The 24,072-nt window shown below is 35.3% G+C and overlaps 2 protein-coding genes across 3 annotated transcripts in view; one reads left to right on the top strand and one right to left on the bottom strand.

The window, feature by feature from the left end:
• The window catches only part of LOC136037710 (dynein axonemal heavy chain 10-like), a 205,826-nt gene that overhangs the window by 105,061 nt on the left and 76,693 nt on the right, over nucleotides 1-24,072 (bottom strand). The window contains exons 1-4 of one of the 2 annotated variants that reach the window (XM_065720486.1): nucleotides 21,589-21,646; nucleotides 8,081-8,271; nucleotides 4,941-5,121; nucleotides 2,914-3,161 (exon numbers count right to left, since the gene is read on the bottom strand). In XM_065720486.1, the coding sequence (XP_065576558.1) occupies nucleotides 2,914-3,161; nucleotides 4,941-5,121; nucleotides 8,081-8,250 (599 nt within the window). In that variant the 5' untranslated portion in view covers nucleotides 8,251-8,271; nucleotides 21,589-21,646. Of the gene's footprint in view, nucleotides 1-2,913; nucleotides 3,162-4,940; nucleotides 5,122-8,080; nucleotides 8,272-21,588; nucleotides 21,647-24,072 lie in introns of those variants that run through there. The other variant, XM_065720475.1, reaches the window with a different exon arrangement.
• The window catches only part of LOC136037723 (glutathione S-transferase 1-like), a 28,723-nt gene continuing 23,633 nt past the window's right edge, over nucleotides 18,983-24,072 (top strand). The window contains exon 1 of the mRNA XM_065720495.1: nucleotides 18,983-19,122. The gene's annotated coding sequence lies outside the window, so the exon portion shown is untranslated. The remainder of the gene's footprint in view (nucleotides 19,123-24,072) is intronic.

The following is a 24,072-nucleotide window of genomic DNA, read 5'->3' as shown; positions in this document are numbered from 1 at the left end:
TTTTAATTTTCAATGTCGTGGGTATACATACAGTGACTATCTCAGCAATTTTGTAGACAATCCTCGATTGGAAGACTTCATTGTGGGAAATACCCTTTCCTACCTTTATAATATTGATTTCAGTGCCCTAAGGATAAAGCGCATTAATAATGTTTGTAAATTTGATTATAAAAAAACAAGATATATGTATAATAAAAGTCTTTGTCTTCATCCTTTAAATTCCTTTTCTACGTGTAGGTGGTCATTGACAAAGAGAAGTGGTGACTTTTTTATATTTTCTTTATTTTTATTTTGTTCATTTTTTATTTTAAATGTTTCATGACATTTTTTAATATTATTTTTTTATTTTAATTTGTTTGTTTTTTCTTTTTATTCCTTTATTAGTTTTATTTTGTGTCTTCACCATGCCTACATCGATGAAATGTGGTCACACCATGCCTACGTGGACAGAATTAGTCATCAACATGATTATATTGATACAAGCGGTCATACCATGCCTATTATAATATAAGCAGTCAAGCAAAGTCCAATACTATATAACAAATTTTACTACTCTAATTGAATTAATATAATCCGGTCTACAAAGATGAGGCTCTCAGCAATGTTTAATTTGATTCAACTAGATTCTACATGCAAGCTTCAAGAGAACAACAGGAGGTTCTTACCAATGTTTAATTTTGGCCTTAGGTAATTAAGTCAACTAAATTCTACATGTAAGCTTCAATTTCTGAACTAAAGCACCAAATTGATTTTCTTTCATACATGACAATTATGTGTGTCTACCCTAAATTGTTCTAGAAACAATAAATTTATCAAGTACCAAATTACTTGTTTTTCAAACATGACATTTCCTTCATTAGTTTTTATTTTGTTAATTCTTTTTTTTCCACATTTCTTATTTCTTTTATCTTTTTTTCTGTTATCACCATGCCTACGTTGATACAATCGGTGGCTACGACCATGGTGATAGACACCATAGCTACGTTGATAAATGTGGTTATTCTCAAAAAAATTCTGGTCTCAGTGCCTTTTATAAAAGAGGTTAGCAGTCACATCATGCTTACGTTGATATAAGAGGTCAAGTAAATTTCAATATTAGACCATAAATTTTATTAGCTCGTTTAACTTCAAACAAAACGGCTTACCAAACATGCTGTTTCTATTAATGTTTAATTAGATCTTATGCAATATCTTTTGAGTATTCTGCATACCATCCTCAAGCTCTAATCTAAAACATCAACTTACTTTCCTTTCAAACATGCCAATTAGGCTACGTGTGCCTGCTAGGTAATTTTACTGGAAGCAATAAATTACTATAATTTGCTACAGTTTCAAGTTTTTACATAGACGGTGACAAAAAACTGATTCCCAGCAGGAAGTTCTTGGCGATGTTTAATTTTGAACCTACGTAATAAATTCTGCATGCCAGCTTTAAGCCCTGATCTAAAGTACCAAATTGCTTTTCTTTCAAACATGTCAATTATGCGTGTCTACCCAAAATTATGCTGGAAATAATAAACTGATCAAGAGCCAAATTGCTTTTCTTTCAGACGTGACTCTTTTATCATCATTTTTGTTTGAATTTTTTAATGCTTTTTTATTTACTTTGTTTGTCATTGCCATGCCTTCATTGATATAATCGGTCACACCGTGGCTAAGTTGATAAACATGGTCATTCCCATTAATTACATTCAATTTCCAGTGCATTTTATACCAAAAACAATCCATCAATAATAGCTGTTTTCTCAACAGCTAGACTGAGTAGGAAAAGATACTGCTCTCTTCAACAGAATAATTATTCCACTCTCAAATAAAGAGAGATTAAGATTCCATTATTAATTCTACGATGGTATATATGATAAAATCAGACAGCCTATTATATTTAGCTATTAAAATACACGCTTAGGGGCACCCCTACAAAAAACCCACTGACCCTGCTTGACAATAGTTGGTGCACATTTGCAAATCACTTTATATAATTTTTGTGAAATATAAAGTAGATCAATTTAATTAAATAAAGCTTTAAAATTAATGTCAGAAACATTTTTTTACAATAAGAAGATAGGTATTAGCCATCCTAACCCGCATTCAGGCTTAGTCTGAGTAAAGGAATATGAAAGACTAACTCCCATAAATCTTTCTTTATTTTTTTGAAGGATCATGGAGAGTTAGACAATTCAGGCACTGAAATGTGGTTTTTAGACCCATCATCCATCTATTATAGATACGGATGTGTATTTATACATTGACATAATTTCACAAAAATCGGTTTAATTAATTTAGTGAGATCAAGCATTGAGATCAATGTCCACCTTAACCATTAATCTCATATGGACCGCATGGCTTTTCAAGAACAAGTGCGTAGCCGCGCAGTATTATTTTCGCTGCAACTGGGGCATGCAATATACATTTTTTGATACTTCTAAATCGATTAGCTATCTCAGAATTTTCAATCGATAGTGACATAGTATTTTTTAGGGTGAAATCATAGTTAAAGGCCAGAAAATAGCGGAAAACATCCTTTTGCCATGGCAAAATCTACTTAGTCATTTAAAAAGAGCACTACACCTTTTAATTTCCGTTCAAATGAGGCATGTTCTGATATCTTAGAACCAATGGTTTGATACGATCACCACAAAAAAAAGCACGAACAAACACGCATCCGAACTTTTTCGAAAAAAGCGAAACCCCATATTTTTTATATAGGAGCCTATATAATGCCACTACTTTCATGGTCGCTTCACTTACTCAGTGAAGCGCAGGCAAGGCCCTTTGGTGTTTGATTGGACGATTAATGAAGACCAATACCAAGAAAAAAAATAAGATTTTACAACATCTCAATCAGAATCAACATTGGGAAAATTTTAACGTTTCTTAAAATTATGTTGATAGCGTTTTTACAGAATTACATACCTGGAATTTTCGAAAGAAGCCTTGAGGAACTCCAAAGATCTCGTTGTAAGATCTTCTAGGCTACTTTTATAGTGCATCCGTAACTGAGTCCACTTTTCAGAACTTTCCAGTAGAAATGGATTGTACTTTAAGGATGTAAAAATACTTATTATATGGGTATAAGTGGTTTCTAAGCCGGTTAGTTCAGAAGAATGATTATTCAACGTCTGCATTTCGTCACCAAAGAGCAAACCAAGATTGTTGAGAACCTGTTGGAACAAATGCTGAATCAGTATCTTTTTTTGTTCTTCATTTTATGTTTTCTTATAGAAGTTAAAAACAAATGTTGGGTACCATTATTCAGGATTTTTATTTGAGAGAAAAACCAGAAGTATATCATCTTGTGGACTTGGTTCAACAGTCTCTAGGAGTATTTAGCCCGAGGCCCTTGATCGAGCCTGCTAGTCTGCCCTTTGTGAATGGGGATATATCCATCAGACATGCTAACGGATACTTAGAGTACCAAAAATAGAAAAAACGATCTCCTCGACTCATCTTGAACCTATTCAGACAGCAAAACTGGGATTTTTTGAAAATTGTATTATCGTTGTTTCAAAATTATGAAGTTTTTGTCAGTAGGCAATTATTGTCCGGCATTGACACGTTAGACAACGAAAAAATCTAATTAGCTAAATTTACCAACATTTTTAGTCCTTAAAAACTCGAACATTAGCAATCCTTTGATTCCCAAAGACAATTGCACCTTCAAATGAAAGCTAAACATTTTGCAGTTTTTTAGTGCCATATATTTCGAGCTTAATTTTTGCTAATTGTTCATCCACCTTTTATTTTAATGAGACACCCGTCACTACCAGAAACTGCTTGACTCCATTCAAAGATTTTTTTCAGTAGAACAGTCATCTTTTTTTTAAGACATAACGTGGTGTTTAAGTTTGTACTTAACTAACTCAAACAATTAGATTTTATTTTCACTGTCCATATAACTTCAAATGAATTTCAGTTGTTTCTCTTTTTGAGTTACAAATATGTAAGTCAAGAATTAACATACATCACTGGTTTCCGAAGTAGTCCAGGTGTAACCCCAGAGGTCCATGGGAGACTGCACGGGGTCTACGTTTGCGAGACAAAAAATAATAGGGGCTCACAAATTGTCAGCAGAGTTGCATGAAACACGTTTAAGCGGTGAATGGCTGAAAAGTTTGCCGATTTCACCTGCCAACGTAGGTAGATAATATTTTAAGAAGCTCAGCGAATCGCTTATTGGAAAAAATTTCATATATAATATTTGACACACGTGTTAAAGACTTGCAAAGGGGCAGAACATGACCTGTGGTGTGTGTGCTTGCAGTTTTGCATGAATTTCTCTGAATTTCTCCCAATTTAGATACAATTGCCAAGGATAGACGTTGCTCATTTGTTCTCAGGGTTTAGAAAAGACAGAAGAAATACCTATAGCGAAATCTATAAAACCGCACACCGTTGCAAAACAGTTAGTTTTAGCTTCTGTAGAAGAGGTTTTAAAACTGTTCTAAAAAATCTCCATTTGACATACTCAAAAGCATTCCTTCGATAAACATCACTGTACTTAGACTGATTGATAAAATGAGCTCTGAAAAGATTTTCTTAGAATTAAGTACATACAACTGATTTTTCTATTTAACTGGACGAATCAACTTTACCTAGCAATGAAGAATTGCTATTGTCATATGTTCAATTAGTTATGGGCGAAGTATCAAAATTCAAAATAGTAGTTTGCAAATTATAGCACCCTGTACAAAAAAACATTTATAAAGTAGATGGCACGATAGGACTTTCCTGTATGTAAGATGGGGAAGTCATTGATATTTTCTATTAATTATATATATAATTAATTTTTACCATTTTACGGTTTTTTTCTCATAGGGGTGAAGTCCGGAGGTGATTCATCAACGGCTATTAGTCTCCTGTTTCCTTCTATCTATACTATTGAGTTTTGTTTTCTTAACATAACTGTTTTGCAAGTCTACTATTTGAAACATGTCACTTACATCAGAATACTCTATCAGCTCTTTAAGTATACATGCCACGTTGGATGTTGCTTCAAAAAATGTTTCTTCGTCAGTTGCCTCCCAAAGAAGTTCATTCTTCTTTAGCACCTCATCAATACAAGATGATCGCCATATTTCCAAAACTTCTAAAATAGCTTTGTTTTGCTTCTGGGCTTCAGTACTAAAATAAATACGTAAGAAGATCTGGAACTTTTGGAAGAAAGTGAACTGTTCGGATATTGGATTATTTCAAATAGTAAAAGGGCACTTGAGAAAACCTGAGTTTTGGAACATCGAATAAAGATTTACTTAGTAACCGAAATTAACCTACGGATGTTCCAAAGCTTAAGATTAGATCAGGATATTTTTATTTAAACAGAAAAGTAGATACAATATATAAAAAAGGTAGCATACATGCCTTGTGACATAAAAAATATAAAAAAGCTGTAATAACCTTTTAAAATTTTTACTCCATAGACTCAGTCTTCTTCTCTTGGTTTGCTTATGAAAGTGTTTGAAATATTTTGTTATGTTAAACTAAGCAAACAAAATTTAATAATTTATTCTGCTTTTAAGGCCTATCTCCTACTATGTAAGTTTAGGTTCGCTCATAAGGCATACTATTTAAACTAGTAAGAGGTATCACTGGTTCTCCCATTTTTTCAGTTTTTTCAATCGTAGCAGCCTCAAAGACTGGCTCCCGTAAAGTGTCATGGTCTTGGTATTTTTTATTTTCAATCATCTTTATAAAATTGAACAGATCTGGGGTTTTAATTAATTTAAATTTTAACCCAATGAAAAATATCCTACGTTATCTCCTAAATCCAGTCATTATTTTAGCCTTACTATGTAACCTAGTAAAGAGTGAACCGCAATCACTAGCACCCGAAAGTTTAAAGAGGAGTTTGAAAAATATGTCAAGTAAAATGGAATTACCTTTTGAAGCTGATTTAGTAATTGTAACCATTCTTTCGGATAATATTAATGTTTACTTAGAACTTAGTTTCTCCGTGGCAATTTATGCCGCATAGGGTTCAAAAAAGCTTTTGTAGACACCTTACATGGTTGTTACGTCGACGATACCCTCCCGATAGAGTTTTAGTGGGGTAAATTGGAAGCCATGATTGTACTGCACCTTAGTGTATTTCTCGGTTTCCCTATCCATCGACGCCTGCATGGCTGCCATTACTGAACTTGGTGTGGAATCCTTGGTGTTGACTCCTCCATTGGGAGGATGTGTCCAAGATTGCTCCATCTTTCCTTATGCGTCACTTCAGAATTAATGACTGGCCAGTTCTCTGGTAGATCTCAACATTACTGGCTTTTTGTCACTAGCCAGGGTTTACTATGTGCCTCAGACTTATAATTTTGGACATTGTTAGTCTTTTTTCTGTCTTTGTATCAAGTATCTAGCACTCACTAGCATCTAACAAATGTTTTAAGTTGCAATTTAAAGCGAAGAGAGTACTTTTCCATCTCAATACTGGTTTGAGTTTAATGACAAAACAGTTTGCTATGACTATTCCTCTTTTATAATCAATGTGTATATCACCTTTGTATTGTGACTTTTTTTAATTTACACATGGACCCTGAAGCACCTTAAAAATCCACTCAGATCAAAATAAAATCTTTGCCATTAAAATCACCATGGTCAAAAATCCCATATAACACAATTGTTGCCAGATGCAGCCCAATTAATTAAAAATAAGCAAAATTAAGAAATAAAAGATTCAAGCATGATCTCCCTTAAGACAGCATAATCTAAGAAAATTGAAACAAATTATAACATCACATCCATAAATAAAACAAATTTGGTGCTTTTGAAACACATATTCATGGGCTGTTGGTACTACAGTGAAGATTATATCTTTTTGAGTTCAAAAACGTAGTTTTAATTATATATCTTGAAGTTCAAAAATAAATTTAAATTCTTAAGTAACTTCAAGAGAACTATAAAACAACCTTGAAGAAACTACTTAAACTTGCAGACACAGGGTGGCTTGCTGTTTACCAGTTTATGCTCTTGGTCATTTTTTTTGTTAGCTTCAGCAGAAGACTGACAAGTTGAGGGAGACAAATCTTTCTAGAAATAAAATCAATGCAGATCAATGCAGTAATTAAAAACTCCTGAGGACGACAGCGCTTTCCGAGAAAGGTGTTTAGGATTCTATTATATTACAGTGACAGAGATGCTGAAATGTTTCCTGCACATTGATCCTTTTTTGAAGTTCCTTCAGTTTCGAAATCTCAAGATGTCCTTAGAAACTGATGGAACAAGTATTCCAACACTAGGAGTTATAATGAGCCAATTTCCAAGTCTCATGACAAAACTCATAAATATTGGTTTCCAGTGTCAGATGCTCCACGTTGTCATATGTTCTTAGTAATTCAGAAAACAAAGATTTTAACAAAATACCTGCAGATTTGATGAGGAGAAAAATACGTGGAACGGGAAACTTTACCAATGAGAGGGTTATGTTTTCTGAACTACCAAGATATATATGCCTACCACATTCAAAAACAGACTCGGAAATATTTTTTCCACGGATTATTCATGCCAAGACACAATAGTTGAAATAAATAGGATAAAGAAAGAAATTATTAAAGCCTTCCTGGTCATAATATCACGACTATGAACAAAAGACAAAGTGTGCTACAAAAATGTCCCTTTAGATAATCCAATCAGGCTCCATAATTCCCAACGACTCTATTTAGCTTTTCTACCCCCTGATCAAGAACACAAGTCTGAAAGCGAAGATGGAGAAAATCAATGTGTAAGAGCTACCTTTTTTCTTATGCACATGAAAAAATATTTCGATAGATAGGTACGATACTGTGTTGAAGGGCTGCCAACCACTTCTGAAAGAACGACAAATGGCAGCAAAAAAGTTTTATTCTGTCATTTTCTTTTCTTTATTTTTATCCTGCCTTTGCTTCCCTTACTGAATTTAATAAAGATTATTACTATTATTATTGTTAACTTTTTTAAGTTAACATAAATTATTATCACTTTCGTATGTCAAGGCAGAATTGGAGTTGTCTTTCATGATTCTCTACTTTTAAAGTAACGTAAATCTTATTGCTGCTATAGCTAAAAAGACACAAGATGCATTATTTTCCCAATGTAATAAATACCATACCTCAACACGTGTGTGTAATCGCCATTTTTTTGGGCCCACCTTGCCACTGTGTCCGATACTTTTTCAATCAGCTTAACTGTAACTTCGACATCTTGATCCCATCCGAGAGAGGCGGCAACTCCAAGAGCCTCAACAAGTCTTGGCAATATTTTCGAAATGTCTTCTGTCATCCGTGAATGATCACACTCCAACTGAAAAATTGAAAAAAATAAGACTATAAATCTTTCCAGGACTTCAACCCTAAAATTTCTGACAGCTTACACGGGACCCCTGCACAGAGAAATTCCGATAGAGGCAATACTTAGACGTTTCTTGAGACACCTGTACTAAAAACTTAAAAGATATGAAAGCGTCTCCCTGAAAGTCGTATGGCCATCAATAGCCAGTTTTTGCAATGATAATCACTTTCGTAGAAGAAGCCATTAACTCGATGAACAGCTGAATAGCTCGTCAAAATAATTATTTAATAGAAGATTTATCCTAAACCAGCGAACAAAATAAATAGTAATAAAACCCTTGGCGTCACTCATTCATGTCAGAATAGAGAATAAGGTAGAATTTAATGCTTAGGAAAGGAAAACAAAATCCAACCCAGGAAAAAAATCCAAGTGCACAAACACATGGTGAAAAGGAAATGCTAGAAGGTGTTATTCAAGACTATAATATTATTCTGCTACGTTGAAATTGGAATTTGCTCATTTTAATGCTGGTTTTTCTATATTTCAACACAAACTTCTGCTCAGTCATAGTGTATTTCAGTTTTCTCACAGACTGTTGGGGGGGGGGGTATTTTAAACCTAATGACAAAGCCATTGGATCTTTGAACTATGCTGATAAAAATGACTATAAGATTTGATCAGATAACTTTGGGGAAAAAGAGGCATGGGAGGGGACTGTTTACTCTCCAATCTTTTTGGTCACTTCAAGGAGCACTAGAACTTTTAATTTAAAATTGAATGCACTCCTCGCGGTCATATAAAACTACTATTTCGATATGATCACCCCAAGAAAAAAAACAAAACAAAAAAAACAAACACGCATCTGTGATCTTTCTTAGGGCAAAAAATGTAAGATTGCACATTTTTGAATATGGGACCTTAAAACTCCTACAGAACAGTTTGCTGATACATTGAATCTAATGTGAGATTTTTATTTAGATTCCTTGGCTTTTAGGGGATGTTTTCACTTTTTTTGAGAATCAGGTAAAATCTCAAGCTCGTACTTTTTGGTGAGTAACACAGACATGGGGACAAGCAGACAGCCGCTCTTGACACATAGGAAAAGAATGAAAGAGACAAGCAAACGGCCGCTCAGACTCAGAGGCACAGAGAAAGAGAGATGCAAACACCTACAAACACACAAAGTCAGATACACAAGCACACAAAGACAGAGGCGGGGTGAAGAAAACATCTGCTCAGACTCACAGCACAGAGAGAGACAGAAAAAATACATACAAACAAACAGAGTCTGACACACAAACACACAAAAGAAACAAGCAAACCTCCGCTCAGACACAAAGATGCAGAGAGTGAGAAGGACAAAGACACATACAAATACACAAAGACAGAAACAGGGATGATCAAACATTCGGTTACACACAAAGGCACAGAGAGAGAGAAAGAAACAAAAACACATACCAAGGCACAAATTCAGACACAAAAACACAAAAAGAGAGATATGGGGAGAAGCCAAGACCTGTTGAGATACACAAGCACAGAGATAGAGAGAAAGACAAAGACAGTCAAGGGAACAAGCACACATCTACTCAGACACACAGGCACAGAGAGAGAGAGAGAGAGAGAAAGACAAAACAAATACAAACACACACAGAGTCAGACACACAAGCCCAAAAAGAGAAAAAAGTAAATACCAACTCAACCACACAGGCACAAAGAGTGAGAGACACAGAAACATATACAAACACACAGATTTAGACACGCAAGAACACTAAGAAAGACACGGAAAAAAGAAAACACCCGCTCAGACACAAAAGCACATTTAGGCATTTGATTCAAAGAAACGTACATCGAAGTTTGCAAAAAACAGATTACAAAACATTTTGAATCACATATTTGATTCAATGAAACGTATCTTCGAGTTTTGTGCAAAACACAGTACAAACGATTTCGAACCACACATTTGATACAAGAAAACGTACCTTCATCGAGGCTTGTGCAAAACAGAGCAGAACACATTTTGAAACACACATCTTCATCATTTTGGAAACGCCATCATTTTGGACATACGGTCCAAATCTTCATCGAGTTTTGTGCAAAACAGAGTACAAACCATGTTGAACCACACATTTGATTCAACATATCTTCACCAAGTTTTGTGCAAAACAGAGTACAAAACATTTTGAATCACACATTCGATTCAAGAAAATTTATCTTCATCGAGCTTTGTGCAAAACAGATTACAAAATATTGTGAATCATACATTTAATTCAAATACAAGTATGTTCATTGAGCTTTGTACGAAACAGAGGACAAAACAATTTGAATCCCGCATTTGATTCGAAGAAATGTATCTTCATCGAATTTTGTGAAAACAGAGCACAAAAAATTTAGAACCAGAAATTTGTTTCAAAGAAATGAATCTTCATCGAGCTTTGAGCAAAACAAAGTAAAAAGCATTTTGAATCACACTTGATTGAAAGAAGCTTATCTTTATCGAGCTTTGTTCAAAACATAGTACAAAACATTTTGAACCAGCTTGTTTGAAAATTCTTGTTTTAAATCCCAAAAAATTCAAAGTCCAACAAAATTCTAAGCCCAAAAAATTTTGTTCAAAACATTCTGAGTACAATAAATTCGAAATCAAAAAACATCCTAATCCCGAAAAGTTCTAAGCCCAAAAAAATCTTAAATTAGATCTGTTTGCTGCGGCTGGTTGCTAGGAACTCATGGATATATGCAAGTGATATTCTCGTGGAATTATGCAAATTATGCAGTCGTCGGCCCTGTTACAGGAATAGTAACCGGATATGCTAATGATGTTGACCATGGGAGTACCTATGGCCTTACTACTAAAGTCTCAAGACGATCTTTGCCTAATTTCATGAAGGAACTGTAACTCCAAGTATCTTTTTTCCAAGTAATCCTGTATATTAGCACATCAGTTATTTTAGAATATCTCTGTGGTGTTTCTGGTATACTCTATAGAACCTTTCAATTCTTGGTTTTCATTTTGAAAACTTGTCTGCACCAGAAAATTTAAAAATAAACGATCCTATTGCTACAAAATACTTATATTCTGAGAGTTAAACCTAGTTCCCCTGCTCCCCTCCCAAAAATTATGGCACCCGAATTCAAACAAAAAGAGTTTCGAAACTGTATAATTGCTAATACGATTTTCAGTAGTTTAAGACCGACTCTTTAATTTTAGTTCCTGAAGTGCCACGATTGCCAAAATTTACCTGCTACACAGCGATTTTTGGTACTTCATTAAAAATGGGTTTTTGTGGGTTGCAGCTTGCGCCACGGTCTGTTTAAGTGTACATACATTAGTTTTTGGTTAAATTTTCTTAATGTAAATTTATAAAAATGTATTCTAAGCTGATCGGAGTGCATGATTTGCCCTAGCGATCTCATTTTGTCTCTCATTTTCAAGCAGTTCGTGGTAACGAACTGCAAGTAAGGAGCGAACTGGCTCAATAGTAACCGAAACTCTGAAAAACGGAATTTTGGTAGAAAGGAATTTTGGTAAAAACAGAATTTGGAGTGGTAGTAGCAATAACAGTAGTAGTAGAAATATTCCAGTAACTTTACAAATAAACAATCACATTGCTACCCAATACTTATACTCTGAGAATTCAACGCTCTCCCCCTACTCCCCTCCCAAAAATTATGGCACCCAAATTATAATAAACAGAGTTAAAAACTGTATAATTGCTAATAAGATTTTATATAGTTTAAGACCGACGCATCAACCCCCTCCACCTATTATTTTAAGTTTGATTTTAATTTATGTTTGTTTTGGATCCCATTTAGTTGTTGACAGTAATTTTTGCTACTTTTAAGCTTGAATAATTTTTTGGATTTTTTTCTGCTTGTCTTTGACTTAATGATCCTCTTTAATTTCAGTGCCTAAAGTGCTACAATGGCCAAAATTTACCTGCCACACATCAATTTTCGGTACTTCAGCAAAAATGGGTTTTTGCGGGTTGTGGCTTGCTACACGGTCTTTTTAAGTGTTCCTACATTAGTTTCTGGTCGATTTCTTTAATTGTCAAGGGATAAAAATGTATTCTAAGCTGATCAGAGTGCATGATGTGCCCTAGCCATCTAATTTTTTCTCTCATTATCAAACGGTTCATGGTAAAAAACTATAAGTAAGGAGCTACTTGTTCAGTAGGGACAAAAACTCTAAGAAATGGAAAAAATTGGTAACAATAGATACATCAAAAGAATTTGATTCTTATGCTGGTTTCAAATATATAAATTTCATCCATTTTGGTCTTACCCATCAAAAGTTACGAGTCTGAAAAAATTCGCCTTATTTTCAAAAAAAAGGAAACACCCCTTAAAAGTCATGGAATCTTAATAAGCATCACACCATTAGGTTCAGCGCATCAGGTAGCCTTATTGTCAAGGTTTCAAGCTTATATCTGCAAAATGTGAAATTTTGTATTTTCTGCCAGAAGAAAGATCACGGATGCCTGTTTGTTTGTTTTTTTTTGTTGTTTTTTTTTGCAGGGATGAGCGTATCGACTCGTTCGTCCTGGAATATCTCGAGAGAGCTCATTCAAACTAAAATTAAAAGTTCTAATACCTTTTTAAATGACCAAGAAAATTGGAGGGCAACTAGGCACCCTCACATGCTCATTTTTTCCCAAAGTCACCGGATCGAAATTTTTAGATATTTGGTTCAGCATAGTCTAAAAATCTTATAACTGTATCTTTGAGTATTACTCAATCCCCCATAGTCCCCAGGGGAAGGAATGCAAGTTATGAACTTTGCCCATTGTTTAAAAATAGTATTGGTTATTGGGAAGTATAAAGACGTTTTCAGCAGGGTTTTTTCGTGTGGGGTGGTGGGGAGGGGGTTACGTGGGAAGATCGTTTCATGGAGAAATTTTTCATAGGGATAGACAATTTTTCATGAAGGGGGCACCACATTTCCAAGCATTATTTAAAAAACGATCGGAAATTAAATTAAAAAAAAAACAAGTTATTTCAAGTGAAAGTAAGGAACAACATTAAAACATATAACGAACAGGAGTTATCATGTATATGAGGGGGGTTGGCCCCCACTTCAATATCTTGCTCTTTACAATAGAAATTTTTAATACTTTCATAAGAGCCATTTATTCTAACTAAACCCTTTGTGATTCAGGGGTCATTCGAAAAGAATTGGGAGGAAATCCAAACTTTAGCCCAAAGAGTGAGATATTGAAGAGGGGTCGAACCCCCTCATATACGTATAAAATATACGAACATAGAAGTCCGTTACATAAGTTAATTCGCAAGTTACGTATAATTATTACAAATTAAAGCGTCCGTAAATAACATTAAAAGTGTTAGTACCCTTTTTAAGTAACATAGAAATTGGAGGGCAACTAGGCCACCTCTTCCACTCTTTTTTTCTCAAAATGGTCCAGTCAAAATTTTAAGAGAGCCATTTAGCCAAAAAAGAAGTAAAATTACCATGCGCACTTCGCTTTAATTATTCATGCACGGTGAGCCGAAATCAAAACCTGCATTAATTCAGAAACATTTAGAAATAAAAAAAAAATAAGGAGGTTATTTAACTGATAGTAAGGAGTGACATTAAATCTTATAACGAACAGAAAGTACTCCGCATATGAAAGAGGCTGTCCCCTCCTCAACACTTTGCTATTTACGCTAAAGTTTGACTTTTTGTCACAACTGTACTTTTTAAAACAATAAAAAAAATTTAGCGTAAAGAGCGAGCAGTTGAGGAGGGGACAACCCCTTTCATAATAATTTTTGTTTGTTTAAAGATTTAATGTTGCTCTTTACTTTAAATTTAAATAAAAGAAACAAGCTTTTTTAACTGAAAGTAAGGGGCGAAATTAAAACTTAAAGCGAACAGAAATTACTTCGTATATGAAAGGGGCTGCTTCCTCATCAACGCCCCGCTCTTTACGCTAAAGTTTGACTCTTTCTCTCAACTCTTCTTTTTAAAACCGTAAAAAACTTTAGCGTAAAGAGCGGGGCGTTGATGAGGAAGCAGTCCCATTCATATACGAAGTAATTTCTGTTCGTTTTAAGTTTTAATGTCGCTCCTTACTTTCAGTAAAAAAAACTTGTTTTTTTTTTATTTAATTTCTGAACGTTTTTGAATCAATGCATGTTTTGATTTTGGCTCTCCGCAGAGGAATTATTCAAACGAAATTTGCATATTTTTTTTTTTTTTTTTGGCTAAATGGCTTTCTCATAATTTTGATCGAATAATTTTGAGAAAAAAGAGCGGGTGAGGAAGCCTAGTTGCCCTCCGATTTTTTGGTTAATTAAAAAGGCAATTAGAACTTTTAATTGTTTACGAATCTTTTTATTAGCAAAAGATGTACGTAACTTATAAATTAGCTTACGTAAAAAACTTTTGTATTCTCATGTTTTTATTACATATATGAGGGGGTTCGCCCCCTCGTCAGTACCTCGCTCTTTACACTAAAGCTTAAATTTTCTCCCAATTCATTAAGAATGACCCCTGAATCAAAAAAGCCGTAGAATAAATAGCTGAAATTACTAAAAATACTTTAGCGTAAAGAGCGAGGTATAAGGAGGAGGTCAGCCACTCATATGGGTAATAATTTCTGTTCTTTTTAAGTTTTAATGCTGCTCCTTACTTCCAGGTGAAAAAAACTTTTTCATATTTATTTTCTCATTGTTGTTTTTTAAATATTGCTAGTAAATACTATGCTCCCTTCATGGAAATTTTCTTCCCCCATGACAAATTCCTCGATGGAAAGTTCCCCCAGCATATCCCCCTCTTCTCAACCCCTCCCCCAACCAAAAAATCCTCCTGAAAACGCCTGGACACTTCCCAATAACCATTACTATATGTAAGCATTGGTCAAAGTTTGTAACTTGTAGCCCCTCCCACGGGGACTGTGGGGGAGTAATTCGTCCCCAAAGGCATAGTTATAAGGCTTTTCGACTACGGTGAATAAAATGGTTATCTCAAAATTTTGATCCGTTGACTTTGGAAAAATAATTAGCGTGGGAGGGGGCCTAGGTTCTCTCTAATCTTTTTGGTCACTTAAACAGGGCACTAGAACTTTTCAATTCCGTTACAATGAGCCCTCTCGCAACATTCTAGGACAATTGGGTCGATACGATCAACCCTGGGAAAAAAAAACAAATAAATAAACGCGCATCCGGGATTTTCCTTCTGGCAAAAAATACAAAATTTCACATTTTTGTAGATAGGAGCTGGAAACTTATACAGTAGGGTTCTCTGATACGCTGCATCTGATTGTTGACTTTCGTTAAGATTCTATGCCTTTTAGGGGGTGTTTCCCCCTATTTTCTAAAATAACACAATTTCTCTCAGGCTCGTAACTTTTGACGAGTAGGACTAAACTTGATGACACTTATATATTTAAAATCAGCATTAAAATGCAGTTCTTTTGACGTAGCTATTGGTATCTATTGGTTGCTATAGAGCCGGGTCGCTCCTTACTACAGTTCGTTACCACGAACTGTTTGAAATTAAAAAAAAAACTTTTTTAATTTAATCAAATAGTTCGTGGTAACGAACTGTAAGTAAGGAGCGACCCGGCTATTTTGATACCAATAGCTATATCAAAAGAACCGCATTTTAATGCTGATTTCAAATATATAAGTTTCATCAAGTTTAGTCTTACACATCAAAAGTTACGAGCCTGAGAAAATTTGCCTTATTTTAGAAAATAGGGGAAACAACCACTAAAAGTCATAGAATTTTAACGAAAATCACACCATCAGATTGAGCGTATAAGAGAACCCTAGTGTAGAAGTTTCAAGCTCCTATTTATAAAAATATGGAATTTTGCATTTTTTGCCAGAAGGCAGATCACGGATGCATGTTTATTTGTTTGTTTGTTTTTTTGTGTTTTTTTCCCAGGGGTAATCGTATCAACCCAATGGTCCTAGAATCTTGCGAGATGGTTCATTCTAACGGAAATGAAAAGTTCTAGTGCCCTTTATAAGTAATCAAAAATTGGAGGGCACCTACGCCTCCTCCAACCCTAACTATTTTCCCAAAGTCACCCTCAAAATTTTGATCCGTTGACTTTGGAAAAATAATTAGCGTGGGAGGGGGCCTAGGTTCTCTCTAATCTTTTTGGTCACTTAAAAAGGGCACTAGAACTTTTATTTTCCGTTAGAGTGAGCCCTGTCGCAACATTCTAGGACAACTGGGTCAATACGATCACCCCTGGGGAAAAAAACAAACAAACAAACAAATAAACACGCATCCGTGATCTGCCTTCTGGCAAAAAAATACAAAATTCCACATTTTTGTAGATAGGAGCTTGAAACTTCTACAGTAGGGTTCTCTGATACGCTGAATCTGATTGTTGATTTTTGTTAAGATTATAAGACTTTTAGGGGGTGTTTCCCCCTCCCATGCTAATAATTTTTCCAAAGTCAACGGATCAAAATTTTGAAGGTGACTTTGGGATAATAGTTAGGTTGGGAGGGGGCCTACGTGCCCTCCAATTTTTGATCACTTATAAAGGGCACTAAAACCTTTTATTTCCGTTATAATGAACCCTCTCGCAAGATTCTAGGACCATTGGGTTGATACGATCACCCCTGGGAAAAAAAACAAACAAACAAATAAACATGCATCCATGATCTGCCTTCTGGCAAAAAATACAAATTTCCATATTTTTGTAAATAGGAGCTTGAAACTTCTACAGTAGGGTTCTCTTATACGCTCAATCTGATGGTGTGATTTTCGTTAAAATTCTATGACTTTTAGTGGTTGTTTCCCTATTTTCCAAAATAAGGCAAATTTTTTAGAATTTTGGTTGCTATTGAGCCGGGTCGCTCCTTACTACAGTTCGTTACCACGAACTGTTTAAAATTAAAAAAAAACTTTTTTTTATTTAATCAAATAGTTCGTGGTTACGAACTGTAAGTAAGGAGCGACCCGGCTCAATAGTAACCAAAACTCTAAAATATGGAATTTTGTAATAGCTACATCAAAAGAACCGCATTTTAATGCTGATTTCAAATATATAAGTTTCATCAAGTTTAGTCTTACACATCAAAAGTTACGAGCCTGAGAAAATTTGCTTTATTTTAGAAAATAGGGGAAACAACCACTAAAAGTCATAGAATTTTGACGAAAATCACACCATCAGATTGAGCGCATAAGAGAACCCTATTGTAGAAGTTTCAAGCTCCTATTTACAAAAATATGGAATTTTGTATTTTTTGCCAGAAGGCAGATCACGGATGCATGTTTATTTGTTTGTTTGTTTTTGTTTTTGTTTTTTTTTTCCAGGGGTGATCGTATCAACCCAATGGTCCTAGAATCTTGCGAGGGGATTGATTCTAACGGAAATGAAAAGTTCTAGTGCCCTTTATAAGTGATCAAAAAAAATTGGAGGCCCCCTAGACCCAATCCCCTCCCACCCTATTTATTTTCCCAAATTCACCGGTTCAAAATTCTGAGATAGCCATTTTATTCAGCGTAGTCGAAAACCCTTATTACTATGTCTTTGGGGACGACTTACTCCCCACAGTCCCCTTGGGAGGGGCTACAAGTTACAAACTTTTACCAGTGCTTACACATAGTAATGATTATTTGGAAGTGCAGGAAGTGCACAGACGTTTTCAGGTTTTTTTTGGTTTGGGGGGGGGGTAAGAAGAAGGAGAGATGTTGCGGGAACTTTCCTTGGAGGAATTTATCATGGGGGAAGAAAATTTCCATGAAGGGAATAATGTTTACCATTGTTTTGTATAATAATATCTACTTTTTCCGTAGATTTCTACGCAAATATTTTTTTTCCTGAGTTTTATTTGCGTAATGTACAACCGAACAAAAATTAAAATATTTCAAGATCTGTTTGTTTTCTAAGTGTTGCAAATGAAAATTTGGAAATTGAAAAGACTATGCTTATCTAAAAAAAAATAATGTAAAATTATCAGCAATATCTCAGAGACAACTTAGTTTATTCAGTTGAAACTTTTAGGGTATATTGAGGGAAATGTTACATTAAGGAAAAGGCATTTACTGCATGTTACTACTACTGCTACTACTATTTCTACTTCTACTACTACTACTACTGCTACTACTACTTGTACTACTACTGCTACTAGTACTACTGCTACTACTTCTACTACTACTAGGCCTACTAATACAACTATTACCACTATTACTACTGCTACTAATACCACTACTACTTCTATTGTTGCTACTATGATGCATGCCTAGCTATGTTTTTGCGGTGACGGCGTAATCATTTTAGTGGGGGTGAAAAAGTTTGTGTATTGTAAGCAGATACGAGGTACGGATTCAGTTGCCAAATTTTTGAGATTTTGTTTTGGGTGTTAAAGATGCCAGACTGAATCCCACTCCCCCCTGTTTAGGCCTACGTGTTTTCCTTAAAAAAGGCCTACAAATAACTCCTAAACTCAGAAGAAGAGAAATATTCACGTATATAAATAGTTTATTATTCCCCTTTACCTCAGTCTCCTCCCCCCCCCCAAGTAGAATTATTTGAAACACTTGACAAAAAAACATGTATGAAGACTTTATGTCATTAAGGGAAATAACTATCCGCCATATTTTATACCTCTTTTTTCCTTAAATCAAGAACTAATCATAATCTAATTGGCTAGTGGGGGTTGAAAGAGACGACATCCCTCTCTAATGGGGGGTAAGCTCTCATTGTCGAAAACTTCAATCTATTTTTCCTTGCATTTAAAAAAATAACGACCATTAACAGAGACTCTTCCAATTCTAATCTTACTGGTCACAAAGAAGTGTGGGGTTTGTGCCAAGAACATATAATGACGTATAGTCTGACAAAGAGCGTTCCTGTAAAAGGTGGAATTGATTTGGAATTGTAATAATTACAGGTATATATAATTTCTGTATTAATAGATAGGCTAACATTCTAAAAGGTGGGTTTGGTGCTATTTTGGAAAGTAACTGAGTTTGGTAAATGAAACTTTTGACTTTTGGTTTTGAGAAAGCTATCCAAACGACTAGGGTAAGATTTCAAGCCATATTAGAATTTTATTTTGCAATGCAAATAACTTTTTTAAAAGTACACACATTTCTGAAAGCTTCATTCATAGAACGCAGCTGCTTTCAAAATAACTAAAAGTCCATCACCTAGAATTTCACAAAATAAAGTATAACTCAAGAATATAGCCCAAATTAGAGCCCAGGGAAGGATTTATAAGAGCCAATCTCAACCATTTCCTTATAAACAGGACTTGCTCTCTATTAAAAAAATAAATAAAATAAAAAATTGCATTCTGACCAATGGTCTGCGTTGCGCACGCTCCGATCTCATAGCCGATTCTTTTTTTAATAATCGAAAGTGATTCGATGGCAACTAGCCCTTTCGCCTAGTGAACAGGCCTTTGGCCGCGAGTGCAATGCGTGGCTGAGTGCAAATCACCCGACGCTTCGCGTATTTTCCCCCAGATTTCTCCAGGTACCCATTTAGAGTTGGTACAAAGCTGAATGAGCTTGCAGAGATGGGACCCTTGACCTCCAAACTAACAACCAGTGACAATAGGGCTCAATTTCCTATATTTCAAATCCAGTACTAAAATATGGGCCTGGAAGAATTTGCAATGTCTTACTTCCACTTCTATCCTACTAGTAAAATTTGAAAGATTTTATGAAAATAGAATATAACTTTAAACAAAATTCCAAAACTTCCTTAAAGACCAGCTCAGACTCTGATAATTACCTTCTCAAGACTAATAATTCTAGAATCTCATAGTTAGTTTTTTTTTCTATCATTTCGATCACATCCCTCTCCGCCAACAAGTCTCACTACATGTGCTTAGTTTGAAGCACAGCTATTTAATATTAACTACCATATTTACCGTCATATAAGCCAAGAATTGGGGCTAGTGAGAAGTCAACATATCAAAAAATGTAGCCAGAAATATAATATTCCTCTCCGCCAACAAGTTTTACTGCAGGTGCTTAGTTTAAAGGACGGTTTTTTAATATTACCTACTATATTTATCGTGATAAAAGCCAAAAATTAGGACAATTGAGAAGGAAACATATGTAAAAGATCAATTCTTACTTCATAATATCCAAAAAATGTAGTTAGGGAATTTTGAAGGGGGTTTCCACTGCACTTTACCCCCAACCTATGCAAATATATAGCCCAAATTAAATATTTGAAATGCATTATACCATACACCACTCTTGTTTTAACCCGTGTATCCATAATTTGAATCAACACAGGTGGAAATAAGAAACGAAAAAAACACACAGTAACTGTAAAATTTTGGCTCCATGTTGGGACATTTGGAACGGGGGGGGGGGATATAGTAAAAGCATCTTCAAAATATGCATACTACAATTGTCCTGCAATTTTGTGAAGTCCGAATCTTTTCCTTAACATGCTTCTCTCTCAATAGCCTCATTTCCAGTCTTATGCTTTATCTTGTAATATCAACACATAAATCCAAATCTAGGTTATTCCGGGTTTGGTTTTGCTAATTTTCTTGCCTTACTGTTAGCAAATATCACCAAAAATCCATTTTATCGAGTCTTGTTTGCTTAAATCTATATCATAATGGGCAATATCCCTCTACACAAAGACCTATCCCCTTAATACCTTTGAACGCATCTATATCCTTTGAAATCCCAGTCCTGACACTTTTTTAAACTTCTTCAAGACAGCATTGCATCTTATGTAATAGGGAATGTTTTCTAAGCGAACGGTGTGTGTTACTTCCTTAAAAACTTAAGGGTGTAGGGCGAGGCCTTCAGAGGCCCCGCCAATTCAGGATTTATTTGCTTTTTACGTAATAGACTTTGTGTATTACCTAATAGAGAGTGCTTGTCTTTGGTTGTTACATAACAGGTTTTGTTTACTTTCGGTTGTCACGTAATAGAACGTGTTAGAGTCCACTAGTCAAGGGGGAATCCTCGGGTGTAACTAAGGGGGGCATTTCTACAGTTTCTACATATGACCCTGATTTTTATGAATTCATATGGATTTCCATGCATTGGTTATGATTTCTATGTATTGGTTTTGATTTTAGAGGTTGCCCTCGATTTCTACAGTTTGGTCATGATTTCTACGAGTTTGCCTGGATTTCTACGGCTTTGTCTTGATGGGCATGGTTTGGTCTGGCTTTTACATGTTGTGGGAATAAGGAAAGGCTTATACAAAAAATTGTTTTAAATTCTATGTCCTGTATTTCAACAGAATTTTACGCCTCACTGTCATGACAACGCCCCAACATATTTCCAATAAGATCCCCATTAGCACTTGTTTCATAATTCAAATATTTTTCAGTGTCAGCATTCAATGAAAAGATAGCTTTGTCTTGTGCGCTCACTTCCTTGGAACATTCCACCTTCACATTTTAAAATAAGATATGAGCGTTAATCCTTCCAATGTAAAAACGATACTAATCAAAAACGTATAATAAGCTATCTACGGTTGATGACCAGCCATAAAGTACCATGGAGGCAGCCGCATACAGAATTTTGAGATTGGTGGGACTTGGAATGTAATTTGTGGGTTCGGAATTATGGAACTGGGAGCAGAAGTGAGGGAATTAAACCTGACGCAAATGAAGCCAGATTTGGAGTTGGAATTGGAGTGGGCATAGTGGGAGCTGGAATTGGTTGAACCGAGGCGGAAGCCAGCAGAGTTAGAGGTAGAGCCACTGTAGCAGGGGCTTATAAGTGGGGAAGCGGGATTGGCGATCGCCTTTAAAAAAATATCTAAAAATGTATTAGGAATGATGAGGGTTGTCAGAGGGTACTGGAGGACCAATCATAGTGAGGCACGGGGACGTGAAAGGACGGGGTGTATCACAAAGGTTTGGCCTTAAATAACATGAGCTGACAGATTAATCTGAGATTTTTTTCCAAGAAAATGTAAGGAAACTGTCTTAGGAATGGTGAGGGATTGTCAGAGGGTGCTAGAGGGCCAGCAATAGTTTGAAACAGTGTTGTGAATTGGAATGGTGCATCACAGAGGTTAAAGCTGCTAAAGCATGAATCAATGAATTTAATGCATGGTTTTTAACAAAAAAAATCTGAAATATTTTAGGTATAATTAGGGGTACCCGGAGGGTGCTAGTAGGCCAGTCATAGTGTGGCACGGAGGTGTGAATTGACAAGGTGTAACACCGTTGATGTTGCTTGCAAGAATTCGAACCAATGGATTTAAATCATTATTTCATTATAAAAATAACTGTAGGATGGCTTAGGAATGAATTTGGGTACAAGAGGGTTCCAGAAGGGCAATCATAGTTTGGCACGGTGGTTTGAATTGACGTGGTGCATCACGGAGGGTTGGGTTGCGAAAACATGAGGCAATGGATTTAATTCATTACTTTCAACAAGAAAATATCTGAAAATGTCTTAGGAATTATGAGGTGGTGCTAGACGGTCCCAGAGGGCCAGTCATAGTGTGGGACGATGGCATGAATTGAGATGACGTATCACTTTGAGTTTGGCTTGTAAAACACGAACCACTGGACTGAGATAATTTTTCTGGTTCCCTGAGAAAAAATGCATTGAAATAAAATGAAATCCTGAAGAAGAAAAACATCTTAAAGTATTACGTAACACTCCACGTATGCATTTTCATTACGTAACATATCACGTGGGCTCTGTCATTACGTCATTCTCAATAAATCTACCATGTCACTTAGGATTACGTCACCCCAATAAATCTATCAAGTCACGCAAGATTGCGTCACGTCTCACGTGTGCACATTCATTACATAGCACCCACGTGTTTGCCCCCTCTTAGTTACAACCTGGGATTTCCCGTTTGACTACCGGACTCTATCAATTCCTTTTACGTAAAAATCAATAGTAAACCAAACCTATTACGTATCAACCAAAAAGAAACCCTATCTATTTGATAACACCCACAGCTTATTGTGTAACAAGCAAACAAATCCCGATTTGGTTGGACCCTGAAGGTTTCCCCTACACCTTTATGTTTTAAGTAATTAAAACAAGCTTTGTTTAAAAAACATGCCCAATAATGTAGCATGCACCGGTGTCTTTTAGAAAACATTTTCTGTTACGTAACTTGTACCTACATCTCTTAGAAAACATTATTTGTTGCGTAACATGCACTTGTGTCTTGAAGAAGTTTCAAAAAAGTATTGGGACCGGGATCTGACGGGATAGGGATGTGATTAAAGGTATTGAGGGGATACTACTATAATCTACTATATTTATCTTTTTATATCAACATATAATATCTAAAAATTTGGTTCTTGTTAATTAAATTAAACACACACAAGAACTGAAGTTAGATCAATCCTATTGAAATATTAAATAAAAAAACAAGTTTTTTTAGCTGAAAGTAAGGAGCGACATTAAAACTTAAAACGAACAGAAATTACTTCGTATACGAAAAGGGCTGCTCCCTCATCAACGCCCCGGTCTTTACGCTAAAGTTTGACTCTTTCTCTCAACTGCTTTTCAAAACATCGAAAACTTTAGCGTAAAGAGCGGGGCGTTGATGAGGAAGCAGCCCCTTTCATATACGAAGTAATTTCTGTTCATTTTAAGTTTTAATGTCGCTCCTTACTTTCAGCTAAAAGAACTTGTTTTTTATTTAATTTCTGAACGTTTTTGAATCAATGCATGTTTTGATTTTGGCTCTCCGCAGAGGAATAATTAACACGGAATTTGCAAGTTTATTTTTTTTTTTGCTAAATGGCTTTCTCATAGTTTTGATCGAGTGATTTTGAGAAAAAAAGGAACGTTGGAGGAAGCCTAGTTGCCCTGCGATTTTTTATGGTTACTTAAAAAGGCAACTAGAACTTTTAATTTTTTACGAATGTTTT

Source organism: Artemia franciscana, chromosome 2, assembly GCF_032884065.1.
Source record: "Artemia franciscana chromosome 2, ASM3288406v1, whole genome shotgun sequence".
Classification (NCBI taxonomy): domain Eukaryota; kingdom Metazoa; phylum Arthropoda; class Branchiopoda; order Anostraca; family Artemiidae; genus Artemia; species Artemia franciscana.
Note: the sequence above shows the minus strand (reverse complement) of the source record. Positions and strands in the feature narration are given on the sequence as shown.